General features: G+C 36.9%; 1 protein-coding gene across 1 annotated transcript in view; it reads left to right on the top strand.

Moving 5' to 3' along the window:
- The window catches only part of ZNF736 (zinc finger protein 736), a 43,006-nt gene extending 24,693 nt beyond the window's left edge, over positions 1 to 18,313 (top strand). Inside the window, exons 2-4 of the mRNA XM_025379660.1 lie at positions 34 to 160; positions 677 to 772; positions 16,777 to 18,313. Of these exons, the coding sequence (XP_025235445.1) occupies positions 34 to 160; positions 677 to 772; positions 16,777 to 17,834 (1,281 nt within the window). The 3' untranslated portion in view covers positions 17,835 to 18,313. The remainder of the gene's footprint in view (positions 1 to 33; positions 161 to 676; positions 773 to 16,776) is intronic.
- The last annotated feature ends 208 nt before the right edge of the window (positions 18,314 to 18,521 follow it).

Below are 18,521 nucleotides of genomic sequence, written 5' to 3'. Positions count from 1 at the left end.
ATGGTCACTTGGTAAATATGTTTTGTTTTCCAGGGAGTGTTGACATTCAGGGATGTGGCCATAGAATTCTCCCCAGAAGAGTGGGAATGCCTGGACTCTGCTCAGCAGTGTTTGTATAGGGATGTGATGTTAGAGAACTACAGAAACCTGGTCTCCTTGGGTGAGAATAACTTCAATATACAACTCATATTCTACATTAAATATTTTATTTTCTTCTGGTTTTTTTTTTTTTTTTTTTTTTGAGGTTCTGCTTTGTATAAATAAGTTTCAGAATCCTGCTTCAAAAAGAAAAAAATTGGGTATCTGTTGAGGTAGAAAATATAATCTTCAAGATGTTTCATCTTAACATTAATCTTTCCGTTTTTTGAGCTCATCTGTATACTTCAGTCTAAATTAGTGGTGATATCAGAAATTTAGTAGCATGAAATATTGTTACCCACACCTAAAAATGCATTTTTCACGCTGATTTTTGATTCAGTATTACTGGGCAATAGAGCTAAGAAGCACAAATTTAAAATACTTTCTAAATATTCTAAAGTCTCTGTTAGGAAACAGTATATTTAAATTAATTTTCTAGAGTCTTCTATAATGTTCTTTCTTCTCTACTGAGCACAGTACTAGATTGGTAATCGGATTATCCTAGCAAGAGTCATGTTATTTTTTTCTAATAAAACAGGTCTTGCTATCTTTAAGCCAGACTTGATGACCTGTCTGGAGCAAAGAAAAGAGCCCTGGAAAGTGAAGAGACAGGAGGCAGTAGTCAAACATCCAGGTAGGTGGGGGTAAATGAAGCAAATGACACAAATGACGGAACCCAATGTCAAAGAGGAAGCCAGACCTTTAAACATGCTTCCAGAAACTCTGCTCCAGTGGAAATAGTTTCTGAGAAGCCTTCATTTCTTTCTCTTGCTTTAACATAGGGACATTTTTTGTCCCATTCTTGTGAATTTTCCAAGCACTGTACTTCCCCTTCAGTAATGTGTGTGTGTGTGTGTGTTGTTTTGTTTTTGTTTTTAGTTTACAGTAATGAAAGTCTTTCATGGCTTAAAAGAAAATGGGTGATTTGACTGCTTTTCCATTGCTTTGGGGAAACAGCAATATCTGTATTTTTGAGAAACTCTATATTAAACCATTTTTTAAGTTCTCTTTTTGGATAATGTCTAAATATATAAGTTTTGGTGATATTGTAATTTGGATCAGAAATTCCAGGAACACCACAAAAAGATGTATGCTTCCTGCTTTATAATTTTCTGTTCTATGGAGCCTTCAAATGTGATTTTACAGAAATGTATACTCAGTAATTATATCAAAACACTAAGCATCTCCCTAAAGGAAACAAACTCTAAAATTGTGTTATGTCAAAATGTTATTCGTATAAAAACAAATGTTGGTAAATATGGCCAAATTCCTCAACTGTATGTAATGTAGTTCAATGTATCTACTTCAGACATTTATTAAATATACTATGTCACTGGGGAGCTTAAAACATTGCTGAGTATATATATATATATTTTTTGAGACGGAGTTTTGCTCTTGTTGCCCGGGCTGGAGTGTAATGGCGCAATCTCGGCTCACTGCAACCTCCGCCTCCCAGGTTCAAGCGATTCTTCTGCCTCAGCCTCCCTAGTAGCTGGGATTACAGGCGCCCGCCACCACACCCGGAGAATTTTGTATTTTTAGTAGAGACGGGGTTTCTCTATGTTGGTCAGGCTGGTCTTGAACTCCCAGCCTCAGGTGATCTGCCTGCCTCGGCCTCCCAAAGTGCTGGGATTACAGGCATGAGCCACTGCGTCTGGCGTGCTGAGTACATATTAAACTTCAATTTTAACTTTAATTTTAATTTTAAATGACATCATTTTGTGATTTTATTTAGTATAAAGCTTACTGTGATTGTGTCATTCATATGTGTATATATAAACACATTTATATATGCATGTGTATGATACACACACACATATAATCCCAGTAACGCGAATTTTTTTCACATATACAATGTATTGATTTTATATGTGTATACATAATGAAATGATTAATACAGTTAAATTAATGAAAAAACACATTTATGACCTTACGAGTTACCTTTTTTGTAGTGAGAACAATTAAGATCTCTCAGCACGTTTTCAGCATACATAACAGTATTACTTTCAGTATTCATAAAGCTGTACCTTAGGTTACCATAACTTCTTTGTCCTTTAACTGAAAATTTGTACCATTTGAACAACATACTCCCCTTTCTTCACCTCCAGGGCCTAGCACTCACCTCTGTATTCTCTTCTCTTGGGAGTCCAACCTTATTATATTCTCCATAGAAGTGAGATCATACAGTATTTGTCTTTCTGTTTCTGTGGTGTTTCACTTGGCATAACGTCATCTAGGTCCATCCGTGTTGTAGAAATGGCAGGGTTTTATTATTTTTTATGGCTGAATAATATTCTATTTTGTATATATACCATGGTTTTTTTGTGCAGTCAGTGTCCACAAACACTTGAGATTGCTTTCATATCTTGACAATTGTGAAAAATGTTTCAGTGAACGTGGAGGTGCAGGTATTTCTTTGAGATAGTAAATTTATTGTATATGCAGAAATGAGATAGCTGAATTGTATAGTAGTACTATTAAATATTTTTTAAAAGAACCTACATACTGGTTTTCATAATGTCTCTAGAAAATTCCACGTCACCAAAAGTGTACAGCATCTTTTCTTTAATATATTGTTGTCAACGCTTGTTATAAATCTTCTTCTTGATATTAGCAATCCTAACAGGTATAAAGTAATATCTCACAATGAATTTAATTTGCATCTGCCAGATTGGTGACATTGAGCACCTTTCTATATATCTGTTGCCCAATTGTATGTTTTCATTAGTAAACATTTATTTAGTCCTTGGCTTATTTTTAAATCTTGTTATTATTACTATTATAGTTGTTGCCTTTTATTTGCATGAGTTTCTTATATATTTTTGATACTAACCACTTATCAGATGTGGTTTTCTTATTCTGTTTTTCCTTGGTTCTGCAGAAGTGTTTTAATTTGATCAGTTTAATTTGTTTATATTTGCTTTTATTGCTGTACTTTTGCTGTTGTATCCAAAAATTCACTTCAAGACCAATATTAAGGTTTCTTCATATGTTTTCTTTTAAGATTATTAAGAATTTGTCATACATTAGAGTCCTTATTTTATATTTAGTCAGTTTTTAAATATAGTGTAAGAAAAGTGGTGTAATTTTATTATTTTACTTGTGGATATTCAGTTTTCCCAGCCCCAAGCATGGAAGAGACTGTACTTTCAGCATTCTCAGTGGTTCAGTGTCAAAGATAAGTTGATCTTACATAAGTGGATTTGTTTCTGGGCTCTCCATTCTGCTCCACTGATACCGGTGTGCATTTTTATGCACAGATCATCCTGTTTTTATTACAGTAGTCTTCAAATGTAGTTTAAAATCAGAAAGTATCATGCCCCTAGCTTTGTTTTTAATCCTCAAAACTGCTTTGGCTATTCAGTGTTTTTTGTAATTCCATATAAATTTTAACATTAAAATTTTGAAAAATTTTACTAGAATTTTAATAGGGTATTTATTGAATCTAAATTTTCCAATTCTTTAGACTAATTTCAGCAGGTACAAATCTTCTCTTGGGTCAATTAGCTGATAGAATCTTTTTGTGTATGCAGTGGAGAGGGGTTATACGTGGGTCACATGGCTGCTTCTTGTTCTGTTGTGGAGTTTGCCTTTAGTGGGTTTGTTACCAGGAGCCTGGGTAGTTGTTAATCCTCTCTTATTTCTTGGCAGACTGAATTGCCTTCAGGACTTTGATCTGCAGGGCCAGCACTAGGGCAGTGTTCTGCAGTACAGTTGGTATGCGGTGGGCCTGATGTGTGTTTTTTACTGAGTATGTGGCAGGATTTCCCCAAGTAACACTTTGAGTACCTAGGTTGGCAGAACTTGCCGCAAACTGTGACTATCAGTGCTGAAACTGAGTCACTGAACTGTTTCAGAGAGCACAGTAAAGGCCGAAGTCTGCAGACCTACTGCTATAACCACAAATAGGCATCTTTCTCTGGGTCTCTGATGTGCAGAACCACTCCTAGGCTATGGCTGGAAGGAGCTGGAGATGATTATGGAGTCACTACAGAATTTTAAGTCAAGTCAAAGTAGGTGAACCATTTCTTGGCCTGTAGCCAAAGACCAAGGGTTTTCAAGTTTTTCACCTATATGAGGACCTGCCTTTTCAAAATGACTCCAGTCAATCTTTAGTTCTAGCAGGTCTTAAAACCCTCTCCCTGAAAAACAAAATTATTATAAAGGTCTCTTCTTTGAGAAGGGGTCTCACTATATCACCCAGGCTGGTCTCAAACTCCTGGCCAAAAATGCTGCTTCTTCTTCCTCAGCCTACAAAGTTGCTGGGATTACAGGTGTGAACCACCATGTCTGTCAACATAATGGACTCCATGTTGTATTTCTTATAAGACTGTTTTAGGGGTAATGAACACGCTTACCTTTGGTTCATATTAGAAAGTCTTTATTTTTGTCTTATGTTTTAAGTAAATTTCTCCCAGATTAAGTATCCTCAGTTGGTAGCAGATTTTTTTCATCACTTTGAAATTTAGGAAGTTTTAATGAGTCCCTTTTTTCTTCAGATCACCTCTCTACCACTTTCCCTTGCATTCTTCTTCAAAGACTCCTTTCATGAATATATTGGTCTCCTTAATCGTATCTAATAAGTCACATATTCCATGTTGATGCTTTTCAAGTTTTTTTATTTTATTTTTTTCATGACTCTATAAATAACATGTCTTTAGTTTTCTGATTTTCGTTTTCTGATCATTAATTCTGTTGTGGCTTTACAAAATTTTTCAACAATTATTTTTCTGTTCCACAATTTCTTTTTTTAATATTTTTATTTTTTTGTTATTATACTTTAAGTTCTAGGGTACATGTGCACAACGTGCAGATTTGTTACATATGTATACATGTGCCATGTTGGTGTGCTGCACCCATTAACTCGTCATTTACGTTAGGTATATCTCCTAATGCTATCCCTCCCCCCTCCCCCCTCCCCACAATAGGCCCCGGTGTGTGATGTTCCCCTTCCTGTGTCCAAGTGATCTCATTGTTCAGTTCTCACCTATGAGTGAGAACATGCGGTGTTTGGTTTTCTGTTCTTGCGATAGTTTGCTGAGAATGGTGGTTTCCAACTGCATCCATGTCCCTACAAAGGACACGAATTCCTCCTTTTTTACGACTGCATCGTATTCCACGGTGTATATTTGCCACATTTTCTTGATCCAGTCTGTCACTGATGGACATTTGGGTTGATTCCAAGTCTTTGCTATTGTGAATAATACTGCAATAAACATACATGTGCATGTGTCTTTATAGCAGCATGATTTATAATCTTTTGGGTATATCCCCAGTAATGGGATGGCTGGGTCAAATGGTATTTCTAGTTCTAGATCATTGAGGAATCGCCACACTGTTTTCCACAATGGTTGAACTAGTTTACAGTCCCACCAACAGTGTAAAAGTGTTCCTATTTCTCCACATCCTCTCCAGCACCTGTTGTTTCCTGATTTTTTAATGATTGCCATTCTAACTGGTGTGAGATGGTATCTCATTGTGGTTTTGATTTGCATTTCTGTGATGGCCAGTGATGATGAGCATTTTTTCATGTGACTGTTGGCTGTATGAATGTCTTCTTTTGAGAAGTGTCTGTTCATATCCTTTGCCCACTTTTTGATGGGGTTGTTTGTTTTTTTCTTGTAAATTTGTTTGAGTTCTTTGTAGGTTCTGGATATTAGCCCTTTGTCAGATGAGTAGATTGCAAAAATTTTCTCCCATTCTGTAGGTTGCCTGTTCACTCTGATGGTAGTTTCTTTTGCTGTGCAGAAGCTCTTTAATTTAATTAGATCCCATTTGTCAATTTTGGCTTTTGTTGCCGTTGCTTTTGGTGTTTTAGATATGAAGTTCTTGCCCATGACTATGTCCTGAATGGTATTCCCTAGGTTTTCTTCTGGGGTTTTTATGGTTTTAGGTCTAACATTTAAGTCTCTAATCCATCTTGAATTAATTTTCGTATAAGGAGTAAGGAAAGGATCCAGTTTCAGCTTTCTACTTACGGCTAGCCAATTTTCCCAGCACCATTTATTAAATAGGGAATCCTCTCCCCATTTCTTGTTTTCGTCAGGTTTGTCAAAGATCAGATGGCTGTAGATGTGTGGTGTTATTTCTGAGGGCTCTGTTGTGTTCCATTGGTCTATATCTCTGTTTTGGTACCAGCACCATGCTGTTTTGGTTACTGTAGCCTTGTAGTATAGTTTGAAGTCAGGTAGCGTGATGCCTCCAGCTTTGTTCTTTTGGCTTAGAATTCCCTTGGCAATGTGGGGTCTTTTTTGGTTCCATATGAACTTTAAAGCAGTTTTTTCCAATTCTGTGAAGAAAGTCATTGGCAGCATAATGGGGATGGCATTGAATCTATAAATTACCTTGGGCAGTATGGCCATTTTCACAATATTGATTCTTCCTATCCATGAGCATGGTATGTTCTTCCATTTGTTTGTGTCCTCTTTTATTTCACTGAGCAGTGGTTTGTAGTTCTCCTTAAAGAGGTCCTTTGCATCCCGTGTAAGTTGGATTCCTAGGTATTTTATTCTCTTTGAAGCTATTGTGAATGGGAGTTCATTCATGATTTGGCTGTTTGTCTGTTACTGGTGTATAAGAATGCTTGTGATTTTTGCACATTGATTTTGTATCCTGAGACTGTGCTGAAGTTGCGAAGTTCTTTTAATTGTGATGTTAGGGTGTCAATTTTACATCTTTCCTGCTTTCTCTTGTGTGTATTTAGTGCTATAAATTTCCCTCTACACACTGTTTTAAATGTGTCCCAGAGATTCTTATATGTTGTATCTTTGTTCTCATTGGTTTCAAAGAACATCTTTATTTCTGCCTTCATTTCGTTATGTACCCAGTAGTCATTCAGGAGCAGGTTGTTCAGTTTCCATATAGTTGAGCTGTTTTGATTGAGTTTCTTAGTCCTGAGTTCTAGTTTGATTGCACTGTGATCTGAGAGACAGTTTGTTATAATTTCTGTTCTTGTACATTTGCTGAGGAGTGCTTTACTTCCAACTATGTGGTCAATTTTGGAATAAGTGCAATGTGGTGCTGAGAAGAATGTATATTCTGTTGATTTGGGGTGGAGAGTTCTGTAGATGTCTATTAGGTCCATTTGGTGCAGAGTTGAGTTCAATTCCTGGATATCTTTGTTAACTTTCTGCCTCGTTAATCTGTCTAATGTTGACAGTGGGGTGTTAAAGTCTCCCATTATTATTGTATGGGAGTCTAAGTTTCTTTGTAAGTCTCTAAGGACCTGTTTTATGAATCTGGGTGCTCCTGTATTGGGTGCATATATATTTAGGATAGTTAGCTCTTCCTGATGAGTTTAATGGCTTTCTTTGTCTGTTTTGATCTTTGATGGTTTAAAGTCTGTTTTATCAGAGACTAGGATTGCAACCCCTGCTCTTTTTTTGTTTTCCATTTGCTTGGTAGATCTTCCTCCATCCCTTTATTTTGAGCCTATGTGTGTCTCTGCATGTGAGATGGGTCTCCTAAATACAGCAAACTGATGGGTCTTGGCTCTTTATCCAATTTGCCAGTCTGTGTCTTTTAATTGGACCGTTTAGTCCATTTACATTTAAGGTTAATATTGTTATGTGTGAACTTGATCCTGTCATTATGATATTAACTGGTTATTTTGCTCGTTAATTGATGCAGTTTCTTCCTAGCATCGATGGACTTTACATTTTGGCATGTTTTTGCAATGGCTGGTACCGGTTGTTCCTTTCCATATTTAGTGCTTCCTTCAGGAGCTCTTGTAGGGCAGGCCTGGTGGTGACAAAATCTGTAAGCATTTGCTTGTCTGAAAAGGATTTTATTTCTCCTCCACTTATGAAACTTAGTTTGGCTGGATATGAAATTCTGGGTTGAGAATTCTTTTCTTTAAGAATGTTGAATATTAGCCTCCACTCTCTTCTGGCTTGGAGAGTTTCTGCCGAGAGATCTGCTGTTAGTCTGTTGGGCTTCCCTTTGTGGGTAACCCGACCTTTTTCTCTGGCTGCCCTTAACATTTTTTCCTTCATTTCAACTTTGGTGAATCTGGCAATTATGTGTCTTGGAGTTGCTCTTCTCGAGGAGTATCTTTGTGGCGTTCTCTGTATTTCCTGAATTTGAATGTTGGCCTGCCTTACTAGGTTGGGGAAGTTCTCCTGGATGATGTCCTGCAGAGTGTTTTCCAACTTGGTTCCATTTTCCTCGTCACTTTCAGGCACACCAGTCAGATGTAGATTTGGTCTTTTCAGATAATCCCATATTTCTTGGAGGCTTTGTTCATTTCTTTTCACTCTTTTTTCTCTACACTTCTCTTCTCGCATTTCATTCATTTGATCTTCAATCACTGATACTCTTTCTTCCAGTTGATCTAGTCGGTTACTGAAGCTTGTGCATTTGTCATGTAGTTCTCATGTCATGCTTTTCATCTCTATCAGTTCTTTTACGGTCTTCTCTGCATTGATTATTCTAGTTATACATTCATCCATTCTTTTTTCAAGGTTTTTAGTTTCTTTGCGCTGGGTACGTAGTTCTTCCTTTAGCTCTGAGAAGTTTGATTGACTGAAGCCTTCTTCTCTCGACTCGTCAAAGTCATTCTCCGTCCAGCTTTGTTCTGTTGCTGGCGATGAGCTGCGTTGCTTTGGAGGGGGAGATGCACTCTGATTTTTTGAATTTCCAACTTTTCTGCCCTGCTTTTTCTCCATCTTTGTGGTTTTATCTGCCTTTGGTCTTTGATGGTGGTGACGTACTGATGGGATTTTTGGTGTGGGTGTCCTTTCTGTTTGTTAGTTTTCCTTCTAACAGTGAGGACCCTCAGCTGCAGGTATGTTGGAGTTTGCTTGAGGTCCACTCCAGACCCTGTTTGCCTGGGTATCAGCAGCGGAGGCTACAGAATGCTGAACAGCGAGTGTTGCTGTCTGATTCTTGCTCTGGAAGCTTTGTCTCAGGGGTGTACCTCACCGTGTGAGGTGTGAGGTGTCGGTCTGCATCTAGTGGGGGATGTTTCCCAGTCTGGCTGCTCAGGGATCAGGATCTGTCCATTCTCAGATCTCAGCCTCCGTGCTGGGAGAACTACTGCTCTCTTCAAAGCTGTCAGACTGGGACATTTGCCTCTGCAGAGGTTTCTGCAGCTTTTTGTTTAGCTATGCCCTGTCCCCAGAGGTGGAGTGTACAGAGGCAGGCAGGCCTCCTTGAGCTGCGGTGGGCTCCACTCAATTCAAGCTTCCAGGTGGCTTTGTTTACCTACTTAAGCCTCAGCAATGATGGGCGCCCCTCCCCCAGCCTCCCTGCCACCTTGCAGTTAGATCTCAGACTGTTGTGCTAGCAATGAGGGAGGCTCCGTGGGCATGGGACCTTCCGGGCCAGGTGTGAGATATAATCTTCTGGTGTGCCGTTTGCTAAGACCCTTGGTAAAGTGCAGTACTGGGGTGGGAGTTACCCAATTTTCTAGGTGTTGTGTGTCTCAGTTTCCCTTGGCTGGGAAAAGGAATTCCTTTCCCCCTTGCGCTTCCCAGATAAAGCAATGCCTTGCCTTGCTTCAGCTCTCACTGGTTGGGCTGTACCCGCTGAATAGCTCCGACTGTCCGGCATGCCCCAGTGAGATGAACCCAGTACCTCAGTTGAAAATGCAGAAATCATCCGTCTTCTGTGTCACTCACACTGGGAGCTGGAGGCTGGAGCTGTTCCTATTCGGCCATCTTGGTCACCCCATCCTGTTCTACAATTTCTACTGGGTTCTTTTATTTTTTGTCTGTGTTCTATTTTTGTTATTGAGCATACTTAGTATCATTATTTTGACATGTTGGTCAGATAATGCAAAGATCTTCTTTTCTTAAGGATTGAGTTTTGGAAATTTATTTCTTCAAGTGGGGTATGTTTCCTGTTTTTTTCTTTTATGTCATGTGCTTTTATGAAATTTGGAAACTTAAAAACAGCCATCTAATCTAATATTTAAAGACTTGCTTAAAGAATGGCTATGGCAATGAGCCAGGCTATAGATTTTTTAGTGCTTCACAAACATGTTCTCAGTTATGTCTTTGGACTTTTGTGTGTAATTTCTAAGTTAAAGAGATTTTTCCTCATTTTCTTTTCAGATTCTATAATCTTTTGCTTCCCTAGATGACTGTGGCATGGCAATTCCTCTAGTATTATAACAACATTTGCCTTTCTTCTAGCAGATACAGACTAATTCTCATTACTCCATCATTTTCATATTAAGGGAGACTAGTAATCAGAACTTTTTTAAAAATTTTAATTTATTTTATTATTTTTTTTGAGATGGAGTCTCGCTGTCGCCCAGGCTGGGGTGCAGTGGCCTGATCTCAGCTCACTGCAAGCTCCACCTCCCAGATTCTCGCCAGTAGTAGCTGGGACTACAGGCGCCCACAACCACACCCAGCTCATTTTTTGTATTTTTAGTAGAGATGGGGTTTCACATGTGAGCCAGAATGGTCTTGATCTCCTGACCTCGTGATCCACCTGCCTCAGCCTCCCACAGTGCTGGGATTACAGGTGTGAGCCACTGTGTCTGGCCTATTTATCAGAACTTTAAACAGATCCATTGTTTTAGATTTCTCCTGAGGATAATACTGGGAGTTGATTGTGTTTTACTTAGACCAATTGCTGTTGAAGGATAGAAAGATTGTGTTGCAAAGTCTTTAAGCTAGACCTGGTTACCTTCTGCAGCATAGAAAATATTACTGGACTAGGAAGCGAGTGAAAAGAATAGCCATACACTCAAATAGGTCTGAATGATTTAGCAGATAATACATGTGAAAGGTCCAAAGGTGAAGGAGAAACCCAGAGTTTAAAATGTGGATTGGGAGGCTGTTCTCTAATGGAATTGATTCTTGAGAAGCCTCTTACTGTCATGGAGGACAATTTTTTGATGTATGCTCATTAAGCTTTTGAATTCTTTAAGTCTTTTATCCATTTAATCTGCTGGTGCATTCACAGTGAGAGACAACTCCTTTTTATGCTGTAAGGATCTAAATAATCTAACTGTTCTTCTATTGCTTTGAGGGATCTGGAAAATTTGTGCAAATTTTTGAAGACCACTACTTTTTAAGCTGTTTTTAAAAATCTGTGCGTTATGTTAGACATGTGTGAGAGGAGTAGGGAGACATTGAGATTTGGTTAAGAGATTTGAGAGAGGCCCGGGACAGACGTCATACGTTTTCTGCTTTATAATTTCCAGTCAGTTGATCATACAGAAATTGAAAGTGAGAACTTTTATCAGAGCACAAAGCATCTGATTAAGTACAAGAAAATCTAAACATCTATTTCACTTCAAAAGTATATTTTTCTTAGTAGGAACTAAGCTTAGAAATTTAAATTTTATATGACAGATGCCTCTACTGTGGAATAGTTGATTTTGTCTACTCACCTCACAGAATTCCAAAAAACACTAATACCATAGGTTACTTAGAACACTCTCCAGCATATAATAAATTCCAAATTGTTACCTATTTCTTAGTAACTTACTTACAATTTATAAATAATTTATAATCTTCTTTACTATGAAGACTACTAGGGTTGTCGTATATGTTTTTCTTTCTGATTTGCTGTATAACAACTATGCCTGTAATTTCACAAGTTCTGAGGTAATGTGCTCAAATGTATGTGTTATATAAAACGTGAACTAGATAATTAACAGGCACACCATATATTATAATCTTTGATTTATATGTGTAAGTTTACTGTGTACAAAAAGTTACTAGCATTTTCAGCTTTTCTCAAACTTTGTCTATTGATTATATAAATTTATTTCTAATTGTTTATTTTATTTCATACAATATTGTACTGTATTTGTGTTGTTTATATTATTTAGTAGTGTAATACTTTGCTTCCAGAGGTCGTCTTACCTTTACATTTTGTGCAAAAATAGCAGCTATACATTAATGACATAATAAGTATGTCCAGTATTATTTAAGTGCCTATTCATATCAAAGCTTTTTATGAATGATTATAATGCATTTTCCATAAAATGTTATTGCTTTCACTGTATACTAGTGATTCAAACTTTATTGTCTTTAATAACAATGACATGAAATCAATCTAGTTGCCCATCACTGGTGGATTGGATAAAGAATATTTGGTACCTATGCACAGTGAAATACTACACAGCCAAAAAAATTATGTTCTTTGTAGCAACATTGATGCAGCTGAAAGCCATTATCTTAAGTAAATTAATGGAGAAAAACAGAAAGCCAAATACTGTATGTTCTTACTTATAAGTGAGAGCCAAATATTGAGTATACATGGATATAAAAAATGAAAACAGTAGACACTGGGAACCACTAGAGGAGGAAGGGAGGAAAGAGACAAGGCCTGAAAAGGTACCTATGGGGTACTGTGCTGTCCACCTGAGTAGTAGTAGCAGTATCCAAAACCTTAGCAATACATAATGTACCCATGTAACAAACCTAAACATGTGGCTTCTGAACCTATAGGAAAAGTTGAAATTGAACAAAAATACCAAAATATGTGCTCTTTATAAATGTGCAGTCACAGTTAAAATGCATGGCTATCTAGAATAATTATTTTTTAGTAGTACACTATGTTGATTCAATATTTTTTGGTTAATTTTTTTGTTAAATTTTGTTCCACTATTTTCTATCTTAGTGGCTCATGTTTTACAGTAGGCTATGTCACATTAATTGTGTTTTTAGTTTTTATTTATGTATTAAAATTTTGTATGCCAATATTTCAACTCTGTACACATTAAACCAATGTTTGGACAAAAGTCATGTTAATCAGTCATACATATGTTGCCAATATAATTATTTCTGTGTGTGTTTGCCTGTGTAAATATTACCCCTATTTTATGACTTGTATATTTGCTTTTTGTTGTTGTTGTTGTTAGTAGTCAATGATTGTTTTATATTCTTAATTGTAAGAAATACAAGGGCCGAGCATGGTGGCTCACAGCTGTAATCCCTGCACTTTGGGAGGTGAAGGCAGGCAGATCACCTGAGGTCAGAAGTTCAAGACCAGCCTGGCCAACATGGCAAAACCCCATCTGTAGTAAAAATATAAAATTAGCCAGGTGTAGTGGTGTGCACCTATAATCCCAGCTCCTGCAGTGGCTGAGGCAGGAGAATCGCTTGAACCTGGGAGGCGGAGGTTGCAGTGAGCCGAGATGGCATCACTGCAGTCCAGCCTGGTCTTCAAGAGCAGAACTCTGTCTAAAACGTAAAAGTTAAAAAAACAATATTTTATACTCTTTAATATTTTCAATTACATAGTTCAGCTTTAAGTATATTGACATTTTTAGCAACATATCTTTAGAACATTTTATTTTGTAAAAGAAATATGCTATACACATGAATCCACTACTTATTTTTCCTGTTGTCTGACCCTTTACAAACATCATTCTATTTTCTATTTTTAAGGATTCCATGTAAGTAGATTCATACAGTATTTGTGTTGTGTAGCTGGCTTATTTAGCATGTTGTCTTCAAAATTTGTCTTTATGATAGGTATTAGAAGGTCTCCTGCTTTTTAAAAGCTGATTAATATTCCCTTTTTTGTATTTTAAATTATCCATTCATTTGGTAAGGAAAGTTTAAATTGCTTTTACCTATTTTCTTTTGTGTATAATGCTTCAATATGGTGTACAAATAACTCACTTGACCATATATTCAAGAGTTTATATCTGTGCTGCATTTTGTTTCATTACTTTGGTGTTCTACCTTTATACCAGTACCAAAGTGCTTTGATTACTGTAGGTTTATTTTGCATTTGGAAATTGTTAAGCATAATGCTTCCAATATTTTTCTTCTTTTTAAAGATTGTCAGGCTTTTAAAGATTGTCAGTCCCTTGAGATCTTACGTAATTTTGTGGGTTTTTGTCTTTCTTTTTGGAAAAGTAAAATTAAAAATTGAAAAGGGGTGTGTTGAATGTGTGGGCCACTTTAAGCAGCATGGACATCTTCACAATATTACGTCTTCCGACCCTTGAAAAAGAGCATGCTTAAAAGTGTGTTGCTGGCTGGGTGCAGTGGCTCATGTCTGTCATCCCAGCGCTTTGGGAGGCTGAGGTGGGCACATCATGAGGTCAGGAGATCAAGTCCATCCTGGTCAACATGGTGAAACTTTGTCTCTACTAAAATACAAAAAATTAGCTGGGCGCGTGGTGGTGCATGCCTGTAGTCCCAGCTACTCGGGAGGGGAGGCTAAGGCAGGGGAATCACATGAACACAGGAGGTGGAGGTTGCAGTGAGCCGAGATTGTGCCACTGCACTCCAGCCTGGTGACAGAGCAATACTCCATCTGGGCGGGGCGGGAGTGGGGGGAGAGAAAGTGTTGTTTTATTTTTATGTTTTTTGAATTTTTCAGCTTTTCTTCTGCTATTAATTTCTAGTTTCCTTCCATCTGGACCATAAATAATAGTCTGTAAAATTTCAATTAAAAAAAAATGTTAAGACTTCTTTTTTGATGTCACAGGTTATCCATCTAGAAAAATGTTTCATGAGATATTGAAAAGATGTGTATTCTGCTGTCTGTATACATTGGTTAGGTGTAATTATTTTATAGTGCATTCAAGTTTTTTGTTCCCTCATTGATATTCTGTCTTGCTCTATTTATTACTGAAAGTGGGATGTTGATGTATCCTTCCATTATTATGTTGCTGTCTGTTTTTGCTTCAGTTCCGTCAATGTTTGCTTTATGTGTTTGGGAAAACTGTCTTGTATTTATAGGTTCTCAGTGAATGAACCCTCTTACCATAATTGAATGTCCTACTTTGTCTCTTGTGAATTTTGACTTAAAGTAAATTATATGAAATATGACAGTTTTCAACTTAATAAATTGTTGCCTCTTTTCCTCTCATTTGGTTAACACTTGAATAAATTGTATTTTTCATCCTGCCATTTTCAGTCATTTTTTTTATTAGATCTGAAATGAGTCTCTTGAAGACATATAGTTAGATCTTGATACAGATCTTGATATAATGATACAGTTAGATTTTTTTTTTCTTTTCATTTTGAAGAATACTTTTGCTGGATAAGTTTCTTGCTTGGACTTTTTTTTTTTTCCAGTGCTTTAACGATGTCATCCTACTCCCTTCTTGCCTGAAAGATTTGTGTTCTTAAATTTACTCATAATCTGGCAGAAGCATGCATATAAATAACACATCTCTTTTTTCTTCCTGAATTCCAGATTCTCTTCTTGTCTGCAACTTTTAAATCATTGCTTATGTTGTGTCTTGTTAGAAATCTCTTTGTGTTAATCTTAGTTGAAATTTGCCGAGCTTCTTGATTTTGTTATATTTTTTACTAATGTTGAAGTGCATATTAGTCTTTTTTTGTAGTTCTACACAATTTTTTTTTTATCTTTCTGTGCTTTTTATCTTTTTGTTGGTTTCATTTTTGTTATTTCATTTTGGTTTTTTTTTTTTCCATTTTACTCATTGAGCATCACTGAGATGTAATTGTGATTTTCTAGGGTAATTTTTTTTTTCTTTTAAAAAGTAGATCTAGACTTTAATTCAAATTGTTTCATGTAATTTTTACATCTCCTTTTTTAAATAAATGATTTCTGGATATTCATTTTTATCTTTGAGCCATATTATATTGATATTTTGTATATGTTGTAATGTTAGGTTGCAATTTGTAAGATAAAAAGCCACATGTCAAAATCTGTATTAAGTGACTTTTGTCTGGGGGAATATGATACCAGTTTTTTAGGCTAGAGATTTTTGGAGTCTCTCAAGCCCGTTCTATGAATGTTTTCTCTGGGCTTGTGTGTTTTTTAGTTTAAAAAGATTCCCCATGTTTTTTTGTTTTGTTTTGTTTCTTTTGTTGTTGTTGTTGTTTTGTTTTGTTTTGAGTGTTACTCCTGTTGCCCAGACTAGAGTGCAATGTTACGAGCTTGGCTCATTGCAACCTCCATCTCCTGAGTTCAAGCGATTCTCCTTTCTTCTGCCTCAGCCTCCCAAGTAGCTGGAATTATGGGCGCCTGCCACCACGCCCTACTTATTTTTGTATTTTTAGTTGAGACGAGGTTTCACCATGTTGGCCTGCCTGGTCTTGAACTTCTGACCTCAGGTGGTCTTCCTGTCTCAGCCTCCCAAAGTGCTGGGATTACAGGTGTGAGCCACCACTCCTGGCCATTCCCTGTGTTTCTTACTGAGATCCTGTAGTCACTTGCTATACCCATTGTCTGTCTATGATACTGAAGTCTTTCATCTCTTGTAACAGTCATTTACCTTTGGTCTCATCTGTCTGAAACTGTCAGTATATACCACCTTTCCTTTCAACACTGTCATGGAATATAGAAATTAGTCTTTGGTAAAGTCTCAATAAGCCAGAAGCATGGACACATGTGCCACTATTTTATTTATTTTTGGAGGGGGAAGACAGGAGTTTGGAGTCTATAGTTAGATTCATCATAGGATGAAGAATGACTGTGTTGGGTAAATATGAAATACTTTTATTACGCTTCTATGTGGTTCTTGGCATTTGCTCACTTGGCATGCTGCAAATGCTTAACTGGTTCTTAGACTTCTCGCAAAGGCATTTTGGTCAGTATATTTCTGGTAGGTTTATATGTCTGTAAGAATATAGAGCCTGTGGTATTTTATTGTCATTTTGTTAATGTGCTTTGTATAATTATATATTTGTAAAGTGTATTCACCTGAGTCTAATGAGGGAGAATTTTTTTTTTTTTCTCCAGCTGGCTCTTTTCATTTTACTGCAGAGATATTGCCGGAGCATGACATAAAAGATTCATTTCAAAAAGTGATTCTGAGAAAATATGGAAGCTGTGACCTTAATAATTTACATTTAAAGAAAGACAACCAAAGTGTGGGTAATTGCAAGGGGCAGAAAAGCAGTTATAATGGCCTTCATCAATGTTTTTCAACTACCCATAGCAAAACCTGTCATTGTAATAAATTTGGCAGCGATTGCCAGTTGTGCTCAATCTTCACTGAAAATAAGGAAATTTTTAGCAGAGAGAAATGCTACAAATGTGAAGAATGTGGCAAAGACTGTAGGTTGTTCTCAGATTTTACTAGACATAAGAAAGTTCATACTGCAGAGAGATGCTACAAATGTGAAGAATGTGGCAAACCCTTTAAAAAGTTTTCAAACCTTACTGAACATAAGAGAGTTCATACTGGAGAGAAACCTTACAAATGTGAAGGATGTGGCAAAACCTTTACCTGCTCCTCAACCCTTGTTAAACACAAGAGAAATCATACTGGAGACAGACCCTACAAATGTGAAGAATGTGGCAAAGCCTTTAAGTGCTTCTCAGACCTTACTAATCATAAGAGAATTCATACTGGAGAGAAACCCTACAAATGTGAAGAATGTAACAAAGCCTATAGGTGGTTCTCAGACCTTGCTAAACATAAGATAATTCATACTGGAGAGAAACCCTACAAATGTAATGAATGTGGAAAAGCTTTTAAGTGGTTCTCGGCCCTTAGTAAACATAAGAGAATTCATACTGGAGAGAAACCCTACATCTGTGAAGAATGTGGCAAAGCCTTTACCCGCTCCTCCACCCTTTTTAACCACAAGAGAATTCATATGGAAGAGAGACCTTATAAATGTGAAGAATGTGGCAAGACCTTCAAGTGCTTCTCAGACCTGACTAATCATAAGAGAATTCACACTGGAGAAAAACCCTACAAATGTGAAGAATGTGGCAAAGCATCGAGCTGGTTCTCACACCTCATCAGACATAAGAGAATTCATACTAGAGAGAAGCTCCACAAGTGTTAAACACGTGGAAAAGCCTTTAACAAGTCCTCATACCGTGTTCAACATCAGAAATTTAATACTGAACAAATGCAGTATAAATGTAATAACGATGGAAGAACATTTATCATCTTAGAGGATCTCTAAGAACTTTATGTGTTGCTTATGTGTTGGGTGCATATATAGCCCTTTGCTATTATGTAATGCCCTTTTTTTTTTTTTTAATCTATGTTAATTTCAAGTCTGTTTTGTCAGAAACTAGGATTGCAACCCCTGCTTTTCCTGTTTTCTATTTGCTTGGTAGACTTTTCTTTTTCCCCTTATTTTGAGCTTATTTGAGATGGCTGTCTCGATTAAAGCATACTGTTAGATCTTGATTCTTTATTCAGCTTGCCATCTGTGTTTTAATTTGGTTATTTAGCCCATTTACGTTTAAGGTTAGTATTCATATGTGTGGATTTGATTCTGTTATTAGAATCTTTGCTGGCTATTTTGCACATTTGTTTATGTGGTTGCCTTATAGTGTCTGCAGTTTGTATACTTTAGTGTGCTTTTGTAGTGACTGGTAATAGTCTTTCTTATTTAATGCTTTCTTCAGAAGCTCTTGTAAGACAGATCTTGTGGTAACAGATTTTCTCAGCATTTGCTTATCTGAATAGGATCATATATATTTTTTAATTCTGAAGCTTACCTTGGTCAGATGTGAAATTC

The sequence above is a fragment of the Theropithecus gelada genome, chromosome 3, assembly GCF_003255815.1.
Source record: "Theropithecus gelada isolate Dixy chromosome 3, Tgel_1.0, whole genome shotgun sequence".
Classification (NCBI taxonomy): Eukaryota; Metazoa; Chordata; class Mammalia; order Primates; family Cercopithecidae; genus Theropithecus; species Theropithecus gelada.
This window is presented reverse-complemented; position numbering and strand designations above follow the sequence as displayed.